Source organism: Chelonia mydas, chromosome 9, assembly GCF_015237465.2.
Source record: "Chelonia mydas isolate rCheMyd1 chromosome 9, rCheMyd1.pri.v2, whole genome shotgun sequence".
Taxonomy (NCBI): Eukaryota; Metazoa; Chordata; order Testudines; family Cheloniidae; genus Chelonia; species Chelonia mydas.
This window is the reverse complement of record NC_057855.1, coordinates 39,472,740-39,498,963: the sequence shown is the minus strand read 5'-3', so window position 1 is coordinate 39,498,963 and position 26,224 is coordinate 39,472,740. Positions and strand designations below refer to the sequence as shown.

Below are 26,224 nucleotides of genomic sequence, written 5' to 3'. Positions count from 1 at the left end.
AAGATAATGAACTTGTTGGTTTTAATTCTGTGTAGCCTGATTCTGGGATAAGAACCATACTACCCTCCTGCTCATTAGTTAGATCAATTGGCAATCAATACAAGTATTATTAAGCATTAAAAGGGATCAGGCAACAACAAACACACACAAAATCCTGTATGGAGAATTTCTTTGGATGGGGGTAATTAAGACTGTAGGTCAGAAATTCTGCTACCACACAGGAACAATGTGAGGGTTAATTCACCAATGCTTGCATCACAGGGTGAGCTGGCCCTTTAAGGGGGTTATTCCTCAGCCTTATCTATGCAAGGTGCAGCCTGTCTCCCCAGGTAGAAGAAATGAAAGTAGAAAGGCCATGTGACAGAAGCATGTGATTGAGAAGCAGCCCTGATGGAGGATCAAAGGGAAGCCCGTGGTCATTCTGAAGAGAAAAGACCTGTGAGTAAGTGCTCTGGTAAAGTGCATGAGACCAGGTAGCAAAGGGCCAATGAGGGGGTCTAGGCTGGGTGCATAGGAAGAGACTCTTGAAAGGAAAAACATGGAATTATGGCATCATTAGGCTCCCTGGACTGAGGATCTGCTGTGGAGGGTGTGTGTGGGGGGGGGCATCTATGTTGACACACTGTGGGGGCAGGGGACCACCCTTTGAACAAAGGACTGAGTGGAGCCCACAGGACTGGAAGCTGAGCCCAAGAGGAGATAGTAACAATAAAGACTGTTTTGGAAGAGGACAGATCCTGATAGGATGTGCCATGCCTGGCAAGAGGAAAACTGTTTTTTGTGTTTTCTTTTGGATTTTGATCTAGCTCAGGAAAGGATGGACATCAATGACAAAGTTGAAAAGATATATCACCACAGTGACCTAAAAAGTACTGAAAGCTGTTGACATCTGAGAGGTGAAACTGAGGCAGTGGACAGGCCTAAAGCCAGACCAGATAAATCAATACTACAGCTTGTAGTGTACTTTCAGATCTTTTCATTTGTTATAGAAGCCCAAACATTGTTTCCTAACTTATAAATGAACTATGATGTCCCTTACCATTTTGACTTACTCTTTTGGGGTTTTTTAGGGAAAACCTATTGTCATAATAATTATACAACACATCCTTAAATGGGAAAGGAAATAACTATAGATGTGCAAGACTAAAGCTCCATCGTTTTCTGACACTTACCTTTAGGGAGGAAGGATGACATCCGAGGCATTGGACTAGCACATTCAGCATTGATCTAATGCAGCATTATTATCTGGATAGCTTGATTCGCCACCACATGCAAGAGAACAGAGAAGGTTCTTCTGAAGAGTCACATCTTCTTATGGCCTTTGGGGCAAAAATCACAGTATGTAACTGACACATTCAAAATTTCTTTTACTGCTCTACTCCTACATCAAAATAATGAGCTGAAGAGACAGGGCGATACCAATAAACAGGACAGTAGTTGCAAGGAGCCTAGGATATTACAAAGTATGGTGCTATATTATATTGAAGAAGAACTGTAACTGAATATCTTGTGAGTTATTCATCACAATGAAAATATGCAGTTGTACTTTTCTACTCTGAGAACTAACTTCGCACTGACATGTATTCAACTTCCGCTGACCTTCCTATGGAATCTAAGACTTCAGTGGGAGCTGTTTTCACAATTTAGTGGACACAATGTGGCCATAAGGATTTCCTATCATTGGGGATTGAGCTAGCTTTATAATTCATCATAGGGGAGTGGATCCATTCGGGAACTTCATTCTCCCTGAGTGCATCCTACATTTTCATGTCTTCACTTTGGGTTCTCATTTGTGCTGAAGGTGTGAAGGGATTATAGAATTCCTGGCACCCACAGTTACCAGAGAGGACCAGGGTGTGTTGTAATGGGGAGCTTAATAAATGGAAGAACTTTCTGATTAGGGAGTTCTCTAGTTGATGCTTGAGCCATAGCACTGTGTGTTTATGTCATCACACTACAAGATGTCAGCGGTTAGTGAATCCCTCTCTCTAAAGATTGAAGAAAGGAAAGAAAAGAGACCTACCCCCAGACTGCCAGATCAGTGAGTGGGGAAAATGGAAAATCCAGGAGGAGATCTGTGAAAACCGCAGCAGGAAGGAGGCGGAGACTTCTCAGTGCATCAATGGTGACCATAGCACAAATGGCTCTGTTATAGAAGTTTGATTTTGGCAACTCAGGCAGCTGGACTTGCTAGATCTATAGATCTGAGTGATTCTAGATGACTTCTGGTTTAACAGAAGAAGTTCAAGGATACAAGGTAAATGCCATGGGTGATGCTGATGACAATATCCTATGTGCCTGACCCCACACTGATGAGGAAAACAAAGATTAAGTTAGGGGAGTTGTCAGTTCTTGTATCACATATATTATTTGTTGAAGAACTTTCTGTCCTTCCTCCAGTTTCCCAAGGAACTGGCCACAAGCATCCAGTGTGGTGGTGTTAGTCCCACATACAATCTGATTTGGTCTTTGCAGATCTCCATCACAGGATTAATAATAATATACATATTTTTGGAGTGGCAGTGATGGCTGCCCCAGTATCAGTTTTAATTTTAGGTTTTGACCATTTAGATTTGTGCTTGTGTACAAAGATGTTGTTTGCTCTATGAGAATATAGTCCATAGAAGTATGGGCTCATTGTCATCAGATGATAACATTCCCTCTTGGATTGTTTCCTCTACTCTTAGTGATGTTATTGAAAAATGTCCCATTTTGTGGCATCTCCTAGATTGTACACCAGGGTTGCCAGCAATATAAGGACTATACGCAGTAGAAAAACTGGAATGCATCAATATATAAGAGATGTATCCATATATCTTCACAGGACTAGGAAAGCTGTTAAGGAAATACAAAATAAAACTGGTGCCCACCAGAGACTCCCTTCCTCTTACAGCCCCAGGCCATATCCTTAGATCATTGTGAGGGAAAGGCAAAGAAAAACGTAAAAGAAATGAAGATATGGGGATTATTTCCCAGATAGAAGATCCACTGATTTCTGTGTGTTTGTAGTACCCAAAGCCCTGTGGCAAAATCTGGATTTCGGTGGACCTTCCACAACTTAATAAAAGTGTATGCAGAGAAAGACACATGCTTCCCACAGCTGACCAGACATTAGCTCGGTTATCAGAAGCCAAAGTCTTCTCAAAATGAGATGCTACAGCAGGATTCTAAGTAAACCCCCCTTGCTAAAGAATCTACATTAGTCAGATTGTTTGGAAGATACCATTTCAATAGTCTTCCATTCTGTATATCTTCAGCACCCACACATTTTCGAGAGAGAATCTCTCAGATTGTGTCAGGTTTGCCAGTCATCCTTTGCCATACAGATGATGTGTTGGTATATGGCACAGATAAAAATGAACATGAGGAGTAACTACATGCAGTTTTGAGATGATTGCAACAAGCTAACTTCATTCTGAATAAGAAACGTGTATTTGGCAAGGAGCAGATGAAATTTGTAGGACACATAATTAGCAAACAGGAAATTAAGCCAGATTCGTATAAATTGAAGGCTTTACCCACCTTACCCAACACACAGAATTTTCTGCTGTAAGAAGATTCCTGGGCATGACTAATTTTGGGGGGGGGGGGAAATTCTTAACAAGTTTAGCTCATCTAACAAAACCCTTAAGAGATCTCCATAATAGTCACAGTATGTGTTGCATCTGCAGAAGCATACAACAAAACGCATTTAAATAAAATAAAAATTACTGAAGTTTCCAACAAAATATTCCAACAACGGTAGCAGCAGACATTTTCCTATAGTTCAGGAGCAGTGCTCACACAAAAGCAACCAGGAGGCGGCCAGAGACCAGTTGCATTCATATCACAGAAACTGAGCAGTAGTATGCTCAAGTGGAAAAGGAAGCTCTAGCAATCACGTGGGCCTGTGAACAGCTCAGTGCATGTCTGTTTGGCTTGAGTTTTAACACAGAAACAGAACACAAGTCCTTAGTGGCATTATTGGGCTCAAAACCACAGGATGACCTTCCACCTAGAATTCAAAGATTTTGACTAAGGCTGATGCAATTTTCTTTCAGCATTGATCACATACCAAGCAAAGAAGTCAGAGCAGCAGACACTCTGTCTAGACCCCCCGTTGAGCAGCCACCAATGTGACCTTAACATGACTGACTGCCTACTACTGAAAGGAAAGTACATTTTTATTCCTACAGTACTTCAGGAGATGCTATCCAAAATCCATAAAGGACATTAAGGTATAAACCAGTGCAGGACATGAGCACAGCAATCGGTAAGGTGGCTGAGTCTGAGAAGGCAAATTCAGAACTTAGGAGAGGGCTCTGAGGTATGCAATGAGGAAAAAAACAACAATCATCACCAGAATGATTACTGTCTACAAAACTACCTGACAGACCTTGCAGTGGATAGCCATAGATTTGGTTTTTCTGGAAATTTTCTAGAAACATACATTATTGAAGTTGATTACTTGTCTATATATAGTTTCTTGGTTATACTTACTCAGACTTCACTAGCACAGGTCATCCAGAAACTAAAGTCAATATTTGCAAGACATGGGGCTTCTGAAGTCTTCATATCTGATAATGGACCTCAATTTACCTCTAAATATTCCTAGCATTTACACAGGACTTTGATTTTGACCACCTTACTAGAAGATGACCAAGAAATGGGACGGTGGAGAGAGCAGTGTAGACTTTTAAAAGACTTCTGTGAAAATCAGTGGACACATCCTAAAGCACTCCTAGCATATCAGTCAACATCACTTGTGTCTAGACTATCTCCAGCAAAATTTCTGATAAAAAGATGCTAGGGATGCTTTTACCTGACCTGAGGGAATTTTGAAAACAGAATACTGAAATAAAAATTCAGCAGCAACAAAATGACAGTGTTTGGCTCAGAACAAAAGCACTTCCTGAACTGAGACCAGGCAACAAAGTATGGCTCCAAAGTTTCCAGACATTTGGAACTGTTCAGAACTTGCTGGAAACTCACGGATCCGAACTGACAAACTCCAAATGGACTTCTCTGGGTGAATCAGGTTCATCTTCAATATTTCCCAGCACAACAAAGAGAGGATCTGGGGCCTGCAGGTACTGTCGGGAAGCGAGCCCCCTCCACAGGGAACTCCACTCATAAACTCAACAGAAGTGAGAACACGGTCTGGAAGACTGATCGGATCCTCTCAAACTATCCAGGGAAGAGGTGGATTCTCCATCTCTTGCTCTCGTCACATCAATACAGGATTCCTTTCTGGAAGACATGCTATAGGCAATGTCAGCACTACAGCCGCTACAATGGGCCAGCTGCACTGATGCAGTTGCACCACGGTAGTGCTTCTGATGAAGATACTCTAAGCCAATGGGAGAGAGCTCTCTCCTGTCAGCTTAATAATTCCTGCCTCCATGAGATGCAGTAGATATGTCGGTGGGGGAAGCTTTCCTGCTGACATAGTATGGTCCACACCAGCACTTAGATCGGCATAATTTACGTCGCTGAGGAGTGTGGATTATTCAAAGTCTTGAGCGATGTAACTTATATGGAAGTAATTGTGGTGTAGACATAGCCTCAGTTAACCACAAATGATTGGGCTCAATACAGGGGATAACTGGGTGAAATTCCCGCGGTATGCAGACCTAGACAATCCAACGGCCTTAAAATCTATGAATCTATGAAAAAATATCCATGAATTTTACACTCTTTTCCCACTTAGCTGCAATGGAAAAACATGGCTCCAAGCAACACTTTTTCCTTTTGTCTCCCCTCCTTCAGACCATTGAGGGTGGGACAGCACAGTTTTCACTAACTTGCCAAATAAATGCAACCTTTCTTACAGCTTGTAGCCGGGCAGTTAGCACTCTCTGGTGGAAAAAGGCTAGGCTGATCGGGGAAGCAGCCACAGCTGGGGCCAGGCCCCAATAGGGCCACACCTGGCCCTGTTATAAGGGTTGAGGGAGGAGCTGGGTCAGCCTCTCTCTAGGAGAGAGAAGGACCTAGTTCCCTTTGAATGGGTACCTGGAGCAGAGCAGTGCTGGGGAAGGGCAAGAGGAGCTGGAGAGCTCCATCCTGGCAACTCCCCAGGCTGAGGGCTTGATAAAGGCCTATTCGGGTACTGGGGCTGGGAGGTGCAGCCCGGGGTTAGGCCGAGGGAGCTGGTCCAACCTCCTTGCCAATGATGAGTGGCCACGACAGACTGCAGTTTGCCCCAGTGAGCGGGGGCTAGATGATGACTGGCAGTAGCCACTGAGGCAAGGTGGGTGTAGGAGGGTCCCTTGGAAGGGGAGACCCAGGGTGTGGGGGTACTGCTGGGGCAGAACCCTGAGGGTAAGGGGCACCGGGCTCCAGGAGGGACACAGGGGCCTGAGGCAGGTGAGACACTAGACACCAGGAAGTGCTCTGAGTGGCGGATGAGCTAATTCCCAGGACAACCAGCAGGAGGCGCCGCACCAGTGAGTCGTCACACTGCTCTTTGTGCTGCCTCATATGTATTCTAGAGTACAACTGTGATCTTGGACCTACTTGCTATGCTTGTGCCTCAAGCAGAATGAACATCTAGCTTGTGGACCTTGGAGAGCCACAGATGGAATCAAGAAGCACTGCACATGCCTACGGTTCCTTGAGTTAAAAACCACCAAAATAGGGAATTCTGATTTCTGAAAGGTTTTTTGTTAAATGTGCAACATACCTGTCCCTTTCAATTATGGGCAAGTCAACACCATCACCAGTTCTCCACGGAATTTTCCAGCAAAACCAAAGAAGCTAATACCTGAGATATTATATTTCGAAGTTTAAAAAAAACAAAACAAAAAAACCCAGAAAACCAACCCCCACATTCAGGCCTTCTTTCCATATCACGAAATAGCAAAACTGGGGCATCACCTAAAATTTTCTTTCAGGTTACCATCTAGGATCTTCTCTGGGTACAAAAGACTAAGATCTGAAATAGGAACAGAGCTACTCACTCAACTTGGTGAGACAATGAAGCTAATCTTAGAAGTTCAAACTGTAGAGAGGAAAGCTCTTTGAAAGATCTGTATTTTGGGCTTTTAACAGAGATGACAAAAGATTGTAGGACAGTCTCTTATCATTAGTGCCTATTCATCACCAGCTATTTGACAATCCAAAAAACCCCCACCCTTGTTTCCATTTGAGCAAGAGGCTGGGGATTCAGGAATACCAACCAATGCACAAAATTTGGCTCTATAGTCCTTTTATGTTTTCCAACTCAGATTTAGCAGGAAACTAGAGGTCGGAGTTCAGACAGCCGGCAATGTCAGAGCTGTACCTACATAGAAGTGGGTGGTGTGTTTGTTTTTTTGTTTTGTTTGTATGTCAAAATGATTCCTGACATTTTGGACTGAAATAAGTCAGCAATATAACAGATATCTTTTAGCAGATAAATTCCTAATTAGGGAAGTTGAATACCTGAGCGAAAAAGTAAAAACATCCAAGCAGGTCCGTTTTATTCCAATTGTCCCATTGATTCTTGTAATATACTATGCCTTCCAAATTATTCCTGGGATGGCCCAAGGAATTTTGACCTCTTGAAACAGACTATTTGGTGGAATATTGCACATCCTGAAGAGAAGACCCATAAATTGAGCTCCCTCAATGTCAGAACATCCACATTTATCTTCCTCTTTAATGAGAGGAATGTGGTAGACGGGCCAGGAGGAATTGCATATAAAATACATATTGTAATGTACAAAATACAAAATGCCTGCAATCACTTTGTGTTGGGAAGACAGCGCACTTAAGGCCAAAAAGTGAATAGTCCTTGCCAGAAGGAGTGGCGGCCAAGTCAGCAGAAATGAACAAATTCAGTACATCAACCTCATCAGGCTTTGCTGACTGGGATATTAGGGAACTCCTCGCAGAGTTTCAAGATGCTCTCCTAGCAGAAATCCTGAGAGAAGACAACAGTGGAAAGTCTCAGATTCACTTCCTAGGGTGGGACAAGGTGGGAGAAGGGTCACCATCCCAGGTGAAGTTAATCTGGCCCAATATCTGTACACTTTGATTGCTGAATGTGCTTTGACAGCACGGCATGCAGATGTCTAGCATAACTTCAAACCTGTGCATAATTTTTGTATTAGTTCATTATTTATCTGTATTAGAGTAGCACTTAAGAGGCCCAAACCAAGATCTGCACTAGGCGCTCTGCAAACAGCTGTTAAAGACAGCCCCTGCACCTAACAGCTTTTGATATGAACATACAAAACAGACTAAGAGGGGAAAACAGGCACAGAGAGGTAAAGTGACTTTAAGGCACACAGCAGGTCAGTGGCAGAGCTGGGAATAGAATCCAGCTCTCCAGACTCCCAGTCTCACACCCTATCCACTGAAGCATGCAGCTTTTCACTTTTATTTACCATTTACTGATTTACTTTTCCATTATCCTCAAATATGTCGCTCCATCTTGTTCCCTATCATTATTCTGGAAAAGGTCTGAGGGGAATAAAGGTGCCTCTTATAGTATATTTTACAGATTGCCAAAATCTGGGCTGTGGTGAACCTAGATGGGAAATGAGTGGCCAAGCCCGAGACCCTCGCTGTAAAATACCCTATTACCAGTAGGAAGAATCGTGTAAAATGGAATAATATTGGTAATTAGTGCCCTGCCAGTCTAACATCTATGCTCAGTAAAATACCAGGACCAAATATTCAGAGGTAATTATCAGCCTGAGCATTAGCTTCCCAAAGGAAAGAGAAGCTCAGTGATTTATGTCCATCAGTCTTCACCAGCAAGGATGCTGGGGAGATGCCGAAGCCCAAGCTGCTCTTTGCTGGGAATAAACAGAAGCTACTATCTGAGATTGTGGTGTTAGAAAAAGAAGTTCTAGGCCAAATTGATAATTTGAAAAGCAGCATGTCATCAAGCCCATCTTATATATAGCCAAGAGAAGACTAATGCTTCCAGTTCTTCCCGTTTATTCCCCATATTCTTTGCATTTGTGTATTGACATCTAAGCTTGTCTACACCACAGAGCCCACTGTGGCATATCTAAGGTGCTGCAACTGTGCTGCTGTAGAGTAGACACTTGCTACAATGATGGAAGGGGTTTTTCCTAGGATGTTGATTACCTGTTCTGTTCATTCCCTCTGAAGCACTGGCATTGGCCACTGTCAGTAGACAGGATACTAGGCTAGATGGACCTTTAGTCTGACCCAGTGTCGCCATTCTTATGTATAAATTGGTTATTTATTGGTGTATCATGAATATCCAGTCAAAATACTTCATAACATAGTTGTGGAAGGGATAGTAAACCTCATGCTTCAGGGCTCAAGCCATTATCTAATAAGAGAGAAGGATGAAACCTAATCTGAGCAGCGGATTATCCCACCTTTGCCTACTGTAATGTCCTTACATTTTCCTCTTAAGCATCTGGTGCAGGCCCCTGTCACAGGCAGGATGCTGGCCTAGACATCTCTGGTCTGATCCACACTGGCAATTCCGATGGAATCACCATTGGTTCATACCTTTAACACTCAGGACAGCGATGACAGCCACATAAGAACCTAGAGATGTAGACGGAATGTCTTAGCACATGTTCCATTGGCACCAAAGGTTGTACAATTAACGCCATTGCATATATTTTACAGTTATTATTTATATTACAGAAGTGTCCAGACATCCCTACAGAAATCATGACAGCCTACACTTAGGAAGAGACAGTCCCTGCCCCAAAAAGATTACAATTTAAATAGATTAAGCAGATGAAACAAACAATCTGAAGACTGTAGCTGGTAGGGGTAGAAGCAGCCAATGCAGGGACTCCTACACTGGAGGGGAGGCTAAAACAGGGCCCAGGAAGACCCATCCCTCCCTGGATCCAAAACTGTGTGGCAAAGAACTATGTCCACTCCCGGGGTACTAGAACCCATTCACCCATGGGGGAAAACTAGACAGATGACTTCGCCAGAGACTCCAGCCCGTAGGACCATCTGCAGAAGCAGCCAAAGCAAGGACCCTTCAGCCATTCAGAGCACTTTCTGTAGTTTAGACTGTACTTTCTCTGCCCTGTTCTGTTTAGATTATAAGCTCCTTGGGGCAGGGATCATCTACTATTCTGTTTTTGTACACTGCCTAACACGGTGGATCCCCATTTTTGGTTGGCCCTTAATTATTACTATAATAAACGTGAACAAGAACAAACAATAACAGATGGGAGGAATACTGGCCTGATTTTACAAAAGGGGAACTGAGGCAGAGTGATTAAAAGATTCACCCAAGTTCACCCAAGAAACCTGAGGCCAACCCAGATCTCCTGAGTCCCAATTTAGCATCTTAAGGACAGATCAACAGATTCTTTTCAGGAACAGATTCAAAAGAACCGTCTACTGACAGAAGCTAGAAAAGGAAGAGACCTCTTAGGTCATCAGATCCACCAACCTATGCATGCAAGATTATTTTTATGGTTCGCAATTCTGTGTTGTCCATAACAGCTTTAAATCTCTCCTCTCACATCAAGGGTTTAACATGAAAGGGGAAAAAAAGACTTCTCACACAGGAAAAAATGTCTGTGTGACAAAATTACTCCTACATTTTTATATTAGACTTCATTGCAGGGCAATGAATGCAATTTGACAACAGCCTGTGGGAAGTATTTTCTTAGCAGCAATATCTGATGCCATGGTAGACAGACAGGCCCCTGACAGATTACCCTTCTCCTATTAATTCACAATAAATATGTGCAGTTTTAATTCATTTACAAATTAGACATCAATTCCAACCCCCAAGACAACTCATGAAGGCAATTTTATTGTGTTTGAAAAGTCATTTCCAAATGCTTTTATTGAAATTCTGGCCACATGCCTTAAAGCTGTTCTCATTTTGCTATATGAGAAGCAATTCACTTGCCAAATTGATTTTCTTAATGAAGAGTAAAAAGGCTGAAGCTGTCTTCCATTAAAAACATGAGTTCTTTTTCCCAGGTATGCGTGCAGCTGGGTTATTTGTGTGACTGTGAATAAAGCCCTAAGTGTAATATGAACATTTTATTCCCTGAAAGAATGTTAATTTTTAGGTGAACTTGAAATGTTTAGTTTTTTAATACATTCCCTGTCTTCCTCCCCTGCCCCCCCCCCTTTTTTTTTGAGATAAGGTTTGACCCAGGAAGATCACTGAACAGATGTTAACCTCATGTGAGTGCTTCTTTGATTATGGCTTAGGAGAGGTCTTTGAAACAGACAATGGAATTCATTGTACATGAGAACCATCAAAAACATCAGCTTATTCTTTTCTTAGAAATGTGGAGATAGCAACAGTACTCTGAAATGTAGGTATTCTGTGGCCAGATAGGGCAGTGTATTGAAATCAAACAAGTTCTCCCCTTGGAGAAGACAAGGGATGTTATTCTCTTAAACAGAGCACACTTTATGATTTGTAAAAATTAAGAACATCACTTCTGCTTGTACCCCTTATTTTTCTCTTAACTAGATTAAAGGCTATATATTGGTCTTGATGCACAGGAATTTCAGAGAGATGAGAATGGAGCAATAAGGTCAAGATGTTGATACTTTCATTTCATGTCAATTGGGATTTGCAAAGAAACCTAAAGAAGTTAGGCACCCAAATCACGTTGAAATTCAGGCTCCTTTGAATATTTCACCCATTGATTAATACCTTACACTGCAAATTGACCCATTAACTCTAGGGAAATGACATGTAGAATAAAGTGCCCATGTGGATATCAGATGTGAATAAAAAGAATATGGACCGAAGTTTGCACTGCACAATTTCTTTAGACACTTGAAGTACGTGCAGTAAAAAAAAATAAAAGCCATGCTACTGCTTAACATTTTACTTCCGGAATAAAGACGTGTGGTTTGTAAACAAATCTCATGAAAATTCTGTTAATTTTGACATTCTCTTCAGAATTTTAATTATACATTTCATTCTAAAAAAATAAGATTTATGATAATAGATCAATCTCTGACCAGTTGTTCAGTACTGTATTTATACTAGGCTTTTGTAAACACTGAAAGCCATTTTGTGCTATTGACTTTTTCACCAGCACACCCGCTTCCCACCAAATGGATTCAGACTCCTTACAACAGTGATTTTAGTAAAGAATTCCACTTAACAATTATAGTAGAGTATGGTTTGTTTTACCTATGTTCAGCATAACAGTCACAAACTCTGTATTTAAAGAACTGCTGCCATCTCAGGAAAGCCACATGGAAACATTTCAGCTGCTGTATTTTATCTGGTATTTCTCTCCATTCTGTATACATGAAGAGAGTTTGCTCAGGGACAAGTTCCTATTACCAGTACCTTTGCACCTTTTCAGCATCCCTCTGCGACATCAATCTGTTAAAAAAGGGTGTGGGGGGGATTTTGATATTGTAAGTATTGGGTCTTCTGTTGTGAGATAAGCAGGAACAGATGAATTCAAATGAAGATCTTAAGTTCACAAGTATTTTTAATTAAAATTCTGGGTGATGTTTTTAAAGATTTTCAAAATCAGATTTTTTTTTAAAAAAATTGCCATTGAAGAGCCATGCTCTCCCATTATATATCTACTCAGTTTCAAATAGAAACATTTTGTGGCTTTACTTTCTCAGTCTTTACCCAACTTCACTTGGCAGCATGTTGTGCCAAAAGCTTCTGCTGCAACAGTCTGTCTGACATCACTTACGTATACATGGATCATGCCAATCAGTGTTTTGGAAATGTTTGGAGATCTTTACATGGGAACCAAAATCTGCAGTGCTGACCCAGGCACACCTCCCGCTGACTGACTGCAGTGGAGATTTTATGTGGAACTGCTGGAGCTGACTAAGGACTGCAGTTGAGGGATGTGACAACACACGTTAGTTTAGCAATGTTAAGTTCACCAGGGACGAGAAGAGCACATTTGTGGCTTGCTTGTTCTTTAGAACGATGAGAAATGCTCAAATGACTCATTTGTTTAAGTCTGCTCCTACAGCATTTTTTTCCAGATTCAACAGACTTCAGGATGAGATGCTACTTACACTGGAAGAGGGTGAATCAATCCATGGAGATACAACTTGCACAGCAGAAATATTACTTTGTGAGTCCAGTACACTCTAGAGATAGGGGTTGAGTTTTTAGTCTTCTGATAAGTTTGTGTTCTGAATTTATTATATTTAGCTGAAAATGCCAGAATTTTGGTATACTGTACTTTGGCTAGTTTGAAGCCAGAAGCAAATTAATTATGCTATCAACTTTGCCTCCCCAGTTGGAAGGGAAATGTACACAACAGTTAAATCAGCGGCTTTAAAAAGCAACTAAGAAAAAAAACTTGGTGGAATCTAAAGTTCAGGTAAAAGTCTTCGGCACACTTGTAGGGGTCATTCCTGTACTCCCAGATAAAAGGGCACACCTCACTGTACCTATCATATCACATTAGCTACTGTGCTTGCACTGTAACTGGTTTTATTCAGTGTGCAGAAACGCAGAGGCATGTATTGTATGAAAGCAGACTGGAGACCACAGATTTTGTCTTGTGCTTTGCTTTTGCATTATAAATGTTAATGTGAAGGTCTTCATGTATTTACACATTCTGTAGAAGTTTTCAAAGGATGTCAGGTCAAATTTGGTTCCCAATTTAGGCTTTGTAAAAACAAATTTTTAAAGTCTAAAAGCCAATAGCAATATTTCTATAAAACCATTTAGAAATATTTTCCCTTGCAGTGTGTGCTTCTCTGACACTGCACCACTGCTCTTCCTGAAAGTGAGATTAACTAAATACTAAGCATATACAAAAGTTTAACCCTCTACCCTATTTTCATTGTTCAGCTGGGGAAAGTTAACAAACAAGTCCATTTGTTTCGGATTCCTGCTAGCTGCTCCCTGGAAAGACATGGGTGGGTCATGCAAATATAGTCCCACTGACTCAAGAAAGATGTGGGGCTCCAGTTGCCATAGCAATGAAAGCCTACATCTATAGACAGTAACTAATGGTGGATGGGAAAAGTCAAAGACCATTTAAATTAATCAAAAGCCAGGGAAGACATCTTCCAGGGGAGGAGTAAAAGGCTGAAGAGAAGCAGCATGAAAGTTAAGGAGTGTCAGAGGGAAGCTGAGAGGGTTCAGCCAGAGTCCTCAATGTATCTGTCTGCAAGTTCCAGTGCATGGTGCTGACACAAGGGATCTTAAGCCCTGTACACTACACTTTCCGAGCGGACTTCACGGAAATGCCAGGAAAGAGGACCAGAGACCAAGAGAGGAGGAACAATCCTTCTTAGTGTAACCCACTGGTCAGTTTGTGTTATGAGTCCCCCTCTGTGCCCAAACCACAATGAGTGAAAGTCTGTTACAGCTCTCTGCTACAGGACCTGGTTCCTTAGATCCAACAGGATCATGCTTTTAGCTATGGAGATCCCCAGTTTAATCCCAATGTGTCATACCAAATGGCTGCCACCACATTAAGACAAAGGGAGACCTGACCCTTCCGTCCTAAGAAATACCTGGGCCCTTGGCTCATCCAGGTGTTAGTAAAAGCATGCGATTGTTTATATTAGAGGTGGTGATCTGGATAACATCCAACAGCAGTTTAGAGTAGATGTCACAGCTTCACCCTGACACAGGCTCAGTGGTTGCCAAGAGATTTTCTATTACTGCTTTGAAGACCCTCTCTCCTACCCCATCACTGGAGTCCCTTAACTGATGGCAAGGGGCTCAATGAAGGTAAGCTGGCAAACTTTTGTGCACTTCTGTCCAAGGCAGTGGGGGTGAGGAGAAAGGGTAGAGAAGGTTCGAAGAGTATTTGCTAGCCCAAGTGAACAAATGAGGTGTATTAGGAAAGATCGGTTACTTACTCGGTAGTAACTGTGGTTCTTCAAGAGGTTGTAGTCAGTGTGGATCTCACTATAGCTGTGCATGTGTCCCAAATGTGAGAGATTAGTGTCTTTTTGAACAGCAGCGTCTGTCAAGGCCGGGCATGTGCCCTGTGCTGCCTCGTGCTCCCATTGAGGCAAGGGCAGAGTCACTATGACCCTTCCTCAGTTCTCTGGCAATTCAAATTGCTGAGTAGCTAGGAACTCCAAAAAGTGGGGATCATGGGATCCACACTCATTACAACATCTCAAAGAACCAGTTACTGAAGGGTAAGTAACCTTTACAGATTTCTGATATTGGCACATTCCTGAACCAGAGTGAGCCCTCAAATTTGGTGGGAGAGATACACCAGCCAGCTAATAGCACAGTGAAATACATTGTGTTGTCCTTTTCAATATTCTTTGTGATGAGATGGCCTAACCTTTAGAACATCCGCCTGTGGCTAAAACTAGACAGGATGACAGTCTGAATGGTTTGGTCTTGTCAATGAAATAAAAACAAGTTCTGGCTGCCTCTAAGTTTGAGCAATTCCTTTCTCGTAGTGCTGAGGGTGGCTACAGAATATTGAATAAGGTGGTTCGGCCATAAGTGTCTGAAGCTCATTCATCTTCCTGGCTCACATGATAGCTGCTGGGAAGCTGACTGTGGAGAGGTGATGTAAGAAGTATTCTGAGAGAAGCTCAAATGGTGGTTTCATGACCATGAAGAGGACGATGTTGAGACCCCAGGCAGGAGTAGGTGGGTAAGTGTGTAATAGCACGTTGAGAAACTTTGACACCATGGGATGAGACAAGATTGAACATAACAAGATCGTACAGGCATATGCCAAGCTGAGATTGCTGCGAGGTGAATCTTAACCGAGACAAATGAAAGGCTGTTTCATGTGAAATAAGAAGTCAATGATCTTCAGTATAGAGGCCTGGATTGGGCCCAGACCATATCGGGTGGCCGATGTCAATAATCTCTTCCGTTCAGATGATTGTTAGTCTGATAGATGTTTTCTTGCTCTGTACCAGGATTTCCTGGACCTGTCGGAAGCAATCTCTGCCCATGGTATTCAACCAACCAGCGCACTTGCTGGGTTCCATCTCACTGCCATGTACAAAGGAACAGAGTGAGGGTTGCAGCTGCTCTGTCCTTTACGTCCTTACATGGCAGCAGGTGTCGGCACAGGTGCATGCGTAGCACCAGCAGACACTGCCATGCAAAGAACTCCAATCTTGCACAAGATGTCTAGGACACATATTGAAAGAACTAGTCTGTCTGTGAAGGTGGCTCCGTTGGCTGTTTTCGGGTTGAGACACGTTGGATTGTAAGGTTTTCTATAATGTTTTTGGTAATAGAGATGTTTAAACAGCTTTTTCAAAAAAATCCTGTTTTCAGTTTTTTACTCACTGTTAGTGTAAATAATGCCATTCAGGGTGACTGCTCATCTTCTGTGTCTTTACTGTCCACTTGTATGTGTGGGTGTTTTTGGCTTCTTCGATTGTAAGCCTTGATCTCATCACTATAAATGGGCTGTGCTTGTTTCCCTATAAAGTCTCCTGGAAGGGGACAAAAGCCTGTTTTTGCAGTGTGATGACAGGAAGAAGTACTTCACATTCATTAATCTGCTATAGGGCTTCTCTTCCTGGAGAGACATCACAAGCTACCTGCAAACTCAGGTCTCCTGCAGGTAGCCTGAGAACTTCTCTGAAGATGGCACCATGGCCAGGGGTTGAATAAGAGCAGGAGAGGCTATACCAAATGAGTGGAAGGCAAAAGGCTGCACTGCATGGAAAATCGGACACTGAAATCAATGTGCTTTTAAAATATTTTATTACTTTAAAATATTAAAACTGGTTTTTTTTACATAATCAAATCTGCTTTTTGATATGTGCTGTTGTAATACCTCCATGCTTATTAACCTGACACTTTCCTTCCCTGACACAATGGGAGAATGGTAATTGAACATTCCTCTACTGGAAGTCCAAATCCAAGCTGTATCATTAAGCCAGTTATTGACAGAGTGTAAGGGGAGATTTGCTATGGATTTGTTTCAGTTCTGCTCCCAATGGACATTAGTATGTGTGTGTCTCTCTCTCTCTCTCTCACACGCACACAAACAACTTTTGCATTGACAAAAGAAGATTCAAGCATGGGTCACGGTACAAAAGAGTTTTGAAAGATAACATTTGAAATATAACAGTTGTGTGTTGGCACAGTCATTAAAAGGAATGACTGTGGGTCATTCAATGGGGCTAAAGGACAAGACACGGATTTTCTGAAGTGCTTACCTGAGATGTTCTTCAGTTCTGCACAAAGTCTTCCTGTCACTCTGCACCATTCTAAAGTTATTGTCTTTGCCTTGCATATGTCAGACTGCCCAGCACAACTACATGTTGGCATTTCGGTGGTTTCTTATTTCCTCTCCTTACTTCTCCTCCCCATATCCTCAAACAATAAGATTATTTACGTAGCACCATAGGTATACACAGCATTTTAAAGGGGTCCTGTGATTCTTCCAATTTAAACTGGTTAAAAACACAAGAGTATCGCAGGAGACATGGTGGGATGGGCTGTAGGAAAGGAAGGGTATTCTGTAGCAGGGCCGCGGAGAGGATTCAGGGTGCCTGGGGCAAAGCAATTTCAGGGGCCCCTTCCCTGTCTCAGACCTCAAGATATTCTCGTGGGGACCCCAGTGGGGCTCGGGGCCTGGGGCAAATTGTCCCACTTTCCCCCCCCGGTGAACAATGGGAGGAACAGTCACTGCTTTTCGAGAAGTATGATTTGCCATAGATCATACATCAAATGGGAGAAGTTTTTTTATTACATTCTTTCAAATTTGTATGATATTTTGGGGAACATTGATTGCAAGGTTTCATGGAAAGTTTCTGCTTTGAAGAGCGAGGCTGACTGGGGCACACAACTGGAAGATTTTTTCAAGAACAACGAGTAGCAATGGAAGAAGGCATTAAGATAAGAGCAGGAGAGGATCGAACAAAGGAATAGTTAGACAAAAGGCTTGAGTAAAGCAAAAAGTGAGTGGACTAGGAAAAAATGAGGGAAGAGATATAACACGTTTTGTAATTCGCAGCCTCCCCCTCTGCAAGACCTATTGCAATATAGTATAGAACTGATCTCGGTGCTGACAAGCCCACAGTGACTAGGACGTGTCAGCAGCAGGGCATTGGCACTGCTAAGATAGAAGAGTCCATCTCCCTTTTTACCTACCTCACTGTCATAGAAATACCACATAGAAGCAGCAGCGTAAGTGTTACAGAAACTGAAACTTCAACTCGGAATGTATTGCTTCTGTTAAGTATATCTAATAGTTAATGAAAGGAGACACTGGTTTCATTTTGGACAGTAGACTTTATTAGAAATTTTCTCCTCATTCATCAGTAAATTCACATTAAAATATGCTGAAGGCAGTTAAGTCTCAATAATCGACATCCTGCCATTACAACAACTTCCAGTTTAAAAACTAGATAACTGATCAGACACATAACTTGAAACATAAGAAATGCAAACAGAAAGCAGCATCTTTAAGAACAGGTTGAGCCTGAAAAATGAATACAGCTGGGGGGGGGGGGGGGGGAGGGGGGAGTAAATCAGTCCTTCCAAGATGGAAACAGTTAAATGAGGACTCCACAGATGTTAAACAGATAAATAAACAATATATCACACATACATTAAAAAGAGAGCTGAAGTATTTAGAGTTGGTATAACAAAAATAATAATTTTGTTCAAATAAAAAAGTGACAGGCTTCTTAAAATGTGAATATCCTAAAATCTCAAGATAGTGAACAGCTTTGTTGTTATAAACTATGCAGAACTTTGGAGGAATGAGATTTGGTCTTGAAAACACTGGACTGCATTGACTTTATTACCATATCCAATTTAGTTGATATTCCACTCTTCAGGAACAATTTTTCTCATGTATCATTAAATCCAGCACTGATGTTCTATGTAATGACTTACTTCATATATTTTAAACATGATAGATAGGTCCTCTAACACATTAAGGGCTAAGTATTCAAGACTCCAGATAAACTGTGATTACTCAGCACCTCTGCACATCAAATTTTAAGATTTAGACATTATTGTTAACTTAACACAGTGTTATTTCTTTCACTAGTAACCACATTATTCAAAGGATGCTCTTGTGCATAAGGATAACTCTTGGGGGCCAGATTTTCAGCTGGTGTCTACTGGAAGTCAGCGGAGCTAAGCCAATAAGTGCCAGCTAATGATCTGAGTGGGCGAATTCAATCTTGGATACTGTCCTAGAGGCAACAGATAATTTGTGACTCTAGATCAAATTCATGTTTTTGCATTCTTTAGTATGCAAATTGTTCTGCTTCAGATGATTCAGAAAAAAAAATATATATTAAAAATTAAATAACACTCGTGTTCACCACAAAGATTTCTATTTTGATGTAAACAATAATTTCTGCCATTTGCATTGATTTAGTCCAATGTGAGGCCAGAAAAAGGGTTCTAAGACTTCTTATTGATACTGTAAATAATTTTTCAGAGACTGGGGCAAAGGTAGAGATTCTATGTCATGCAGGCGATCTCTGCCAAGAGCAAAGCGAATTGATCTTCGGCACAAGTCCATTAAAGGCAGGGGTTCCGCTGAAAAATGGAAGAAAAAAATATAGAATTAGTGTTTTGAAATCTACATTTTATTCATTATTAAAGAAGAAAATGGACATCAACATTTTCAGGAGCAAAAAAAGATGATGGTTGGCAAAGGGTAACAATTTGTGGTAAAATTTTCAAACTTGAAAAAATATATACAGGTGACACTGATTTATGAAGCAGCAGAGTCAACATTTTATCACATTACATATATAGTAAAACAAGCATAATGTTTCAGCTCAGTATTTGACTCTATAAAATATGAGCTAGTAATCCAGCACTACCCCAGTATTGCTAAAGTTATAGCAATAGTGGGGGGTTAGTTTTGTTACACAAGCGTTCAGGATGTCAAATAATAATGCAAGATCTTATAACCTGTTAACACCACAACTTTCTGCACAATTACACTAATAACTCCTGACCTTTAAATACCAACTCCCTTCCTGTTTTAGGAATAAGGGGCCTCTTAAGGCTAAAAGCACTTCTCAGCAAACCTAGCTTGGCCCTACAGATTGTGCCTAGCCTTCCTTTCTAGGGGTTACCAAAAGTAGAAACAGGAAATTTCATTATTTTTATTTATTATTTTTCCCCACAAATAAAGAAGTTTCTTTCAGTTGACAGGTTCTTATGCCTGTCTGGCAGGTTCTGATTTTACTTTTCTAAATCTGAATTATGTGCTTATGGAAAGTGCCAGATTGAAAACTGAAAATCCAAGAGCAATGATATCCAAGCTCCTCCATCAGCACACTTTATCCTGACCTACAAGAATCATATGGATATGCAAGTACATAATACAGCCTCTATATCCATTCAAACCATTAACACTTCTGCCTTCACTGACAACATGGATACCTATTGTGATGGTAGCCCTCTTAATGAGTATACTGATCTGATAGGAACTGGATTAAGACCACCAATGAATTTCACAGAGGCCACCAAATCTCTGCCAAGAGTTATGACTACACAACGACTATAGCAACTGCCCCGAATGGATTTAGATGCTTGAAAATACATTCCTAAATTCTTAAAACTACATGAAGTTCTTCAATACTATTGAACAGAAACAGCAACAACAGTCTTTTAAAACCACATCTGCCTGGAAACTGAAACGCTTCCAGAGGAACAAAGTGAGTTATAGTAGAACTCGGGAATGTTCGTAATTCTGAAATGTTCATAACTCTGAACAAAACGTTATGGCTGTTCTTTCAAAAGTTTACAACTTAACATTGACTTAATACAGCTTTGAAGCTTTACTACCAAGAAGAAAAATGCTTTTTTTCTTTTAGTAGTTTACGTTTAACACAGTACTGTACTGTATCTACTTCAGGGGGGGAGGGTGTCTGGTCTCTGCTGCTGTCTGATTGTGTACTTCAGGTTCCAAATGAGGTGCGTGATTGACTGGTCACTGGTCAGTTCATAACTCTGATGATTCTACTGTATCTTCTCTAGAAACCAGACTTGTGACATCATTCAGCCTACAAGCATTTGTGACTGTACAATGTCAATTTCTGTTTAGCAAGGTTTTTGTGTTTGTATTACATGCGTAATATATTATTTAAACTAGTGTTTTTCAACCTTTTTGATACCAGTGAGCAGTTTGCTGCCTTCCTAAACTATGTCAGGGAAATCTGAGGGACTGGGGCCAGCCCACGGAGTGGTCATTGAGAAACACTGATTTAAACCATTGAACTGCAGCATGGTTTACAAAAGTTACCTACGTTCAGAAAAATCAGTTACAAAGCAAAAGATACACAAGTTTTAAGCATTAGTGCAGCTCCATTGACATCATGGAGTTTCACTCATTTAGACCAGCAGAGAATATGGCCCATAAAGTCCAATGATTAATCCAATCTCTTTGTCTAGTGTGTCCAGTGGTGAAACTTTTTGAAACAAACATTCTCTGGAAACACTGTTCAAAAGATTTTAAAGTTTTTTCATCCCTACCATCACCTCGACCACATTGGATAGGTTATGGCTGATGGCTATTATAGGAAACACACACCCCCCAATTCAGCAATGCAGCTAAAACTTCTGCAAATCTGTGATATCTCAGGTTTCTTTTACATAGAACTAGGAACATAAATCCTAGGAGATGGAGCTGTTTAATTCATTAACAAGGTTTAGTGATTATGAAATGGGGGAAACATAGATAGCTTGCAGATTCCGGGACTTGAGGAATAATACAGTAGACACTCCAGACCCTCCATCCTGAACTGAAGTAGTTTGCTGTTGATCTTCCAGGCATCTTTTATTTCATTTAAAAAAATGACAATGACTGAAGCTCAACGATGTTACAAGCTCTTGAGTGACCACAGGGCACTAAGACTTTACTATTTTTACAGCCAAAATTTGCAAATAAATGTAAGTAATTAACCAGTCACGGAGTTAATCCAGAACTTTAAAATCTTATATATAAACATAAAAGGCGTAAAATATTTCTCCAGCTTCACATGCTAAATATGGGGGCAGGTGACCAAAGCCCACAGGTAAGTCAAAAACATGGAGACCTTGGAGATGGGTCGGAATCTGCGGGGAGCATGGACTGTTATAGACTAAATAAAGGAAAGACAAGACAGAATGGGGGGGGGGAGAAAAGGGAGGAGAGGAATCAAATCAGTATCTTAGATGTCTGTATACTAATGTGAGAAGTATGGGGAATAAGCAGGAAGAACTCAAAATGCTAGTAAACAAACAACTATGACATAGTTGGCATCATGGACACTTGGTGGGATAATACACATGACTGGAATATTGGTATAGAAGGATAAAGCTTGCTCAGGAAGGACAGGCAGGGAAAAAAGGGAGGTGGTGTTGCCTTATATATTAAAAATGTATACACTTGGACTGAGGTTGAGATAGAAACAAGAGACAGACTTGTTGAAAGTCTCTGGGTAAGGATAAAAGGGCTAAAAAATCAAGGGTGATGTCATGGTAGGGGTCTACTACAGACCACCAAACCAGGAAGAAGAGGTGGATGAGGCTTTTTTTAAAACTAACAATCATCCAAAGCACAGGACTTGATGGTAAGGGGCGGGGACTTCAACTACCCAGACATCTCTTGGGTAAACAACACAGCAGGGCACAGATTATCCAACAAGTTCTTGGAATGTATTGGAGACAATTTTTTATTTCAGAGGTGGAGAAGGCTACAGGGGTGGGGGGGGGGGGGGGAAGGGGGAAGAGGATGTACTAGATTTGATTTTGACAAATAGGGAAGAACTGGCTGAAAATTTGAAAGTGGAAGGCAACTTGCGTGAAAGCGATCATGAAATGGTAGCGTTCATGATTCTCAGGAACGGTAGGAGGGAGAACAGCACAATAGTGACAGTGGATTTCAAGAAGGCAGACTTTAGCAAACTCAGGGAGTTGGTAGGTAAAATCCCACGGGACGCAAGTCTAAGGGGAAGAACAATTGCAGATGGCAGTTTTCAAAGAGACATTATTAAGGACACAAGAGCAAACTATCCCACTGTGTAGGAAAGATAGGAAGTATGGCAAGAGACCATCCTGGCTTAACCAGGTGTGCATTACAAAGGATGAATATAAACAAATAACACAAGTATGTAGGGACAATATTAGAAAAGCCAAGGCACAAAATGAGATCAAACTACCTAGGGACATAAAAGGAAACAAGAAAACATTCTACAGATATATTAGAAGCAAGAGAAAGACCAAGGACAGAGTCGGCCTGTTACTCAATGAGAGGGAAAAGACAATAACAGAAAATGTGGAAATGGCAGAGGTGCTTAATGACTTTTTGTTTCGGCTTTCACTAAGAAGATTGGTGGTGATTGGACGTTTAACATAGCGAATGCCAGTGAAAATGAGGTAAGATCAGAGTCTAAAATAGGGAAAGAACAAGTCAAAAATTACTTAGACAAGTCAGACGTCTTCAAATCACCACGGCCTGATGAAATCATGCTAGAATACTCAAGGAGCTGACTGAACCATTAGCAATTAACTTTGAAAAGTCATGGAAGACGGGAGACATTCCAGAAGACTGGAAAAGGGCAAATATAGTACCCATCTATAAAAAGGGAAATAAGGACAACCCAGGGAATTACAGACCAGTGAGCTTAACTTCTGTACCTGGAAAGATAATGGAGAAAATAATTAAGCAATCAATCAATTTGCAAACGCCTAGAAAATAATAAGGTGATAAATAACAGTCAGCATGGATTTGTCAAGAACAAATCATGTCAAACCAACCTGATAGCTTTCTTTGACAGGGTAACAAGCCTTGTGGAAAGGGGGGAAGTGGTAGATGTGGCATATCTTGACTTTAGTAAGGCTTTTGATATGGTCCCGCATGACCTTCTCGTAAACAAACTAGGGAAATACAACCTAGATGGCGCTACTATAAGATGGGTGTATAACTGGTTGGAAAATCGTTCCCAGAGTAGTTATCAGTGGTTCACAGTCATGCTGGAAGGGCACAACGATTGGGATCCCGCAGGGATCGGCTCTGGGTCTGGTTCTGTTCAATATCTTCATCAATGATTTAGATAATGGCATAGAGAGTATATTTACAAAGTTTGCAGACGATACCAAGGTAGGAGGGGTTGCAAGTGCTTTGGAGGATATGATTAAAATTCAAAATGATCTGGACAAACTGGAGAAATGGTCTGAAGTAAATAGAATGAAATTCAATAAGGATAAATGCAAAGTACTCCACTTAGGAAGGAACAATCAGTTGCACACACACAAAATGGGAAATGACTACCTAGGAGGGAGTACTGTGGAAAAAGGATCTGGGGGTCATAGTGGATCACAAGCTAAATACGAGTCAACAGTGTAACACTGTTGCAAACAAAACCAAACATCATTCTGGGATGTATTAGCAGGAGTATTGTAAGCAAGACATGAGAAGTAATTCTTCCACTCTACTCTGCGCTGATTAGGCCTCAACTGGAGTACTGTGTCCAGTTCTGGGTGCCACATTTCTGGAAAGATGTGGACAAACTGGAGAAAGTCAAGAGAAGAGCAACAAAAATGATTAAAGGTCTAGAAAACATGACCTATGAGGGAAGACTGAAAAAAAATTGGGTTTGTTTAATCTGGAGAAAAAAAGACAGAGAGGGGACAAGATAACAGTTTTCAAACACATAAAAGGTTGTTATAAGGAGGAGGGAGAAAAACTGTTCTTCTGAACCTCTGAGGATAGGACAAAAAGCAATGGGCTTAAATTGCAGCAAGGGAGGTTTAGGCTTGACGTTAGGGAAAACTTCCTAACTGGCAGTGTGGTTAAGCACTGGAATAAATTGCCTAGGGATGTTGTGGAATCTCCATCATTGGTGATTTTTAAGAGCAGGTTGGACAAACACCTGTCAGGGATGGTCTGGAGAATACTTAGTCCTGCCTTGAGTGCAGGGGACTGGACTAGATGACCTCTTGAGGTCCCTTCCAATTCTATGATTCTATATCTCCTCTCTCACTAAATTCTACATAGGCTCTAAAAATTCAATTACTAAATAGTAATAAGAAAATGCCCTCAAGTGTTTGCAGCAGTTGCCAAACTTCAAATATTAAACATGTTCGTGTAACCCAAAATCTGAATTATTTTGTCTCCTCCCTTAAGTCCTACATCAGTTCTGAAACTTAGATATATTAGGGCAGATTAGGTCTAAAATATTTTAAAGCAGTTTACTTTTTTTTTTTTTTTAAAGTTTACAGCAATTTAAATAAAAAATAAAAAACACCACATGAAAATTTTGTAGTCAATTAACTTTTTGGCACAGTAATAGGAATTCCTTATGCCAAAAAGAATGAAGACTGCACTCCTGAGCCATAAAACACCAAAAAATACGATTATTCACAGAAGTTCTGTGTGACACCTGATAAAGTGAACCACATTTAGTGTGTGCAATTAACTTGCCAAATGAAACAATTTATTTGATGAAGAATTTTGTAAGATGTAATAATGTGAAACATTTCTTGCATAACGCAATGTGTCTACTCTTGTATGACTTTGCATTAGTAAGAAGTAACCATTCATCTATGAAGGGCCTTTTTATTTTAAGTTGCAATTTTCAACCTGGCCTCAGAAGTCAACACAAAATTAAAGCTGGATGAAAAATTGGATTTTTCATATTAAAAAAATTCAAAATTAGAAAAATTTCCAACAGATCTACTCAGAAGAGAGAAAGGAAATAGCTCAATTCAAAACTAATGAAAGTTTGATGCACAAAGTCTGGAAAACTAGGAAAATATCTGGTGCCCTTGTTCAGATCTTAGCTTTGCTACACAGATTTCTGAATAGTGCTTTCAACACTTGATGCATGTAATTAATTCCTCCTCTTGCCCCAGACCTGCTAAATACCTGTCAGCCTCCCTCAGGTTTCTGTCCTCGTCCTCTTCTCCCTCCTCAAATGTTACCTCAAATGTCATCATGATCATCCATATAAAGGTGGAGGTTAAAGTCAAAATTTACCCTTTATGCCAAATGTTTTGACCTCAGTCCTTTCACACTTTTTTTTAAGTTGTCAGGCTATCATAAATAAACAAAAAAGGGGGGGAATACACACCCAATTTTTAATTATATTTGCAAGTCACCTTTAAAAATAAATTTAAGGCCAGAAGGTACTATTAGATCATCAGTCTGACCTAATGTAAATCCCAGGTGATCAAATTGTACCGAGTTACCCCTGTACTGAGCCCAATAACTTGGGTTTGAGTAAAGCAAATCTTCCAGAAAAGAATCTCATCTTGAGTTGAGGACATCAGAAGATGGAGAATCCATCACTTCCCTTAGTAGCTTGTTCCAGTGGTTAATTACCCTCACTGTTACAACTTTGTGCCTTATTTCTAATATGAATT

At 40.9% G+C, this 26,224-nt stretch overlaps 1 protein-coding gene across 8 annotated transcripts in view; it reads right to left on the bottom strand.

Moving 5' to 3' along the window:
• Positions 1-18,122: 18,122 nt before the first annotated feature.
• The window catches only part of SPSB4 (splA/ryanodine receptor domain and SOCS box containing 4), a 309,660-nt gene continuing 301,558 nt past the window's right edge, over positions 18,123-26,224 (bottom strand). For all 8 annotated transcript variants that reach the window (XM_043522644.1, XM_007062475.4, XM_043522645.1 and 5 more), the window contains one exon: positions 18,123-19,402. In XM_043522644.1, the coding sequence (XP_043378579.1) occupies positions 19,275-19,402 (128 nt within the window). In that variant the 3' untranslated portion in view covers positions 18,123-19,274. The remainder of the gene's footprint in view (positions 19,403-26,224) is intronic.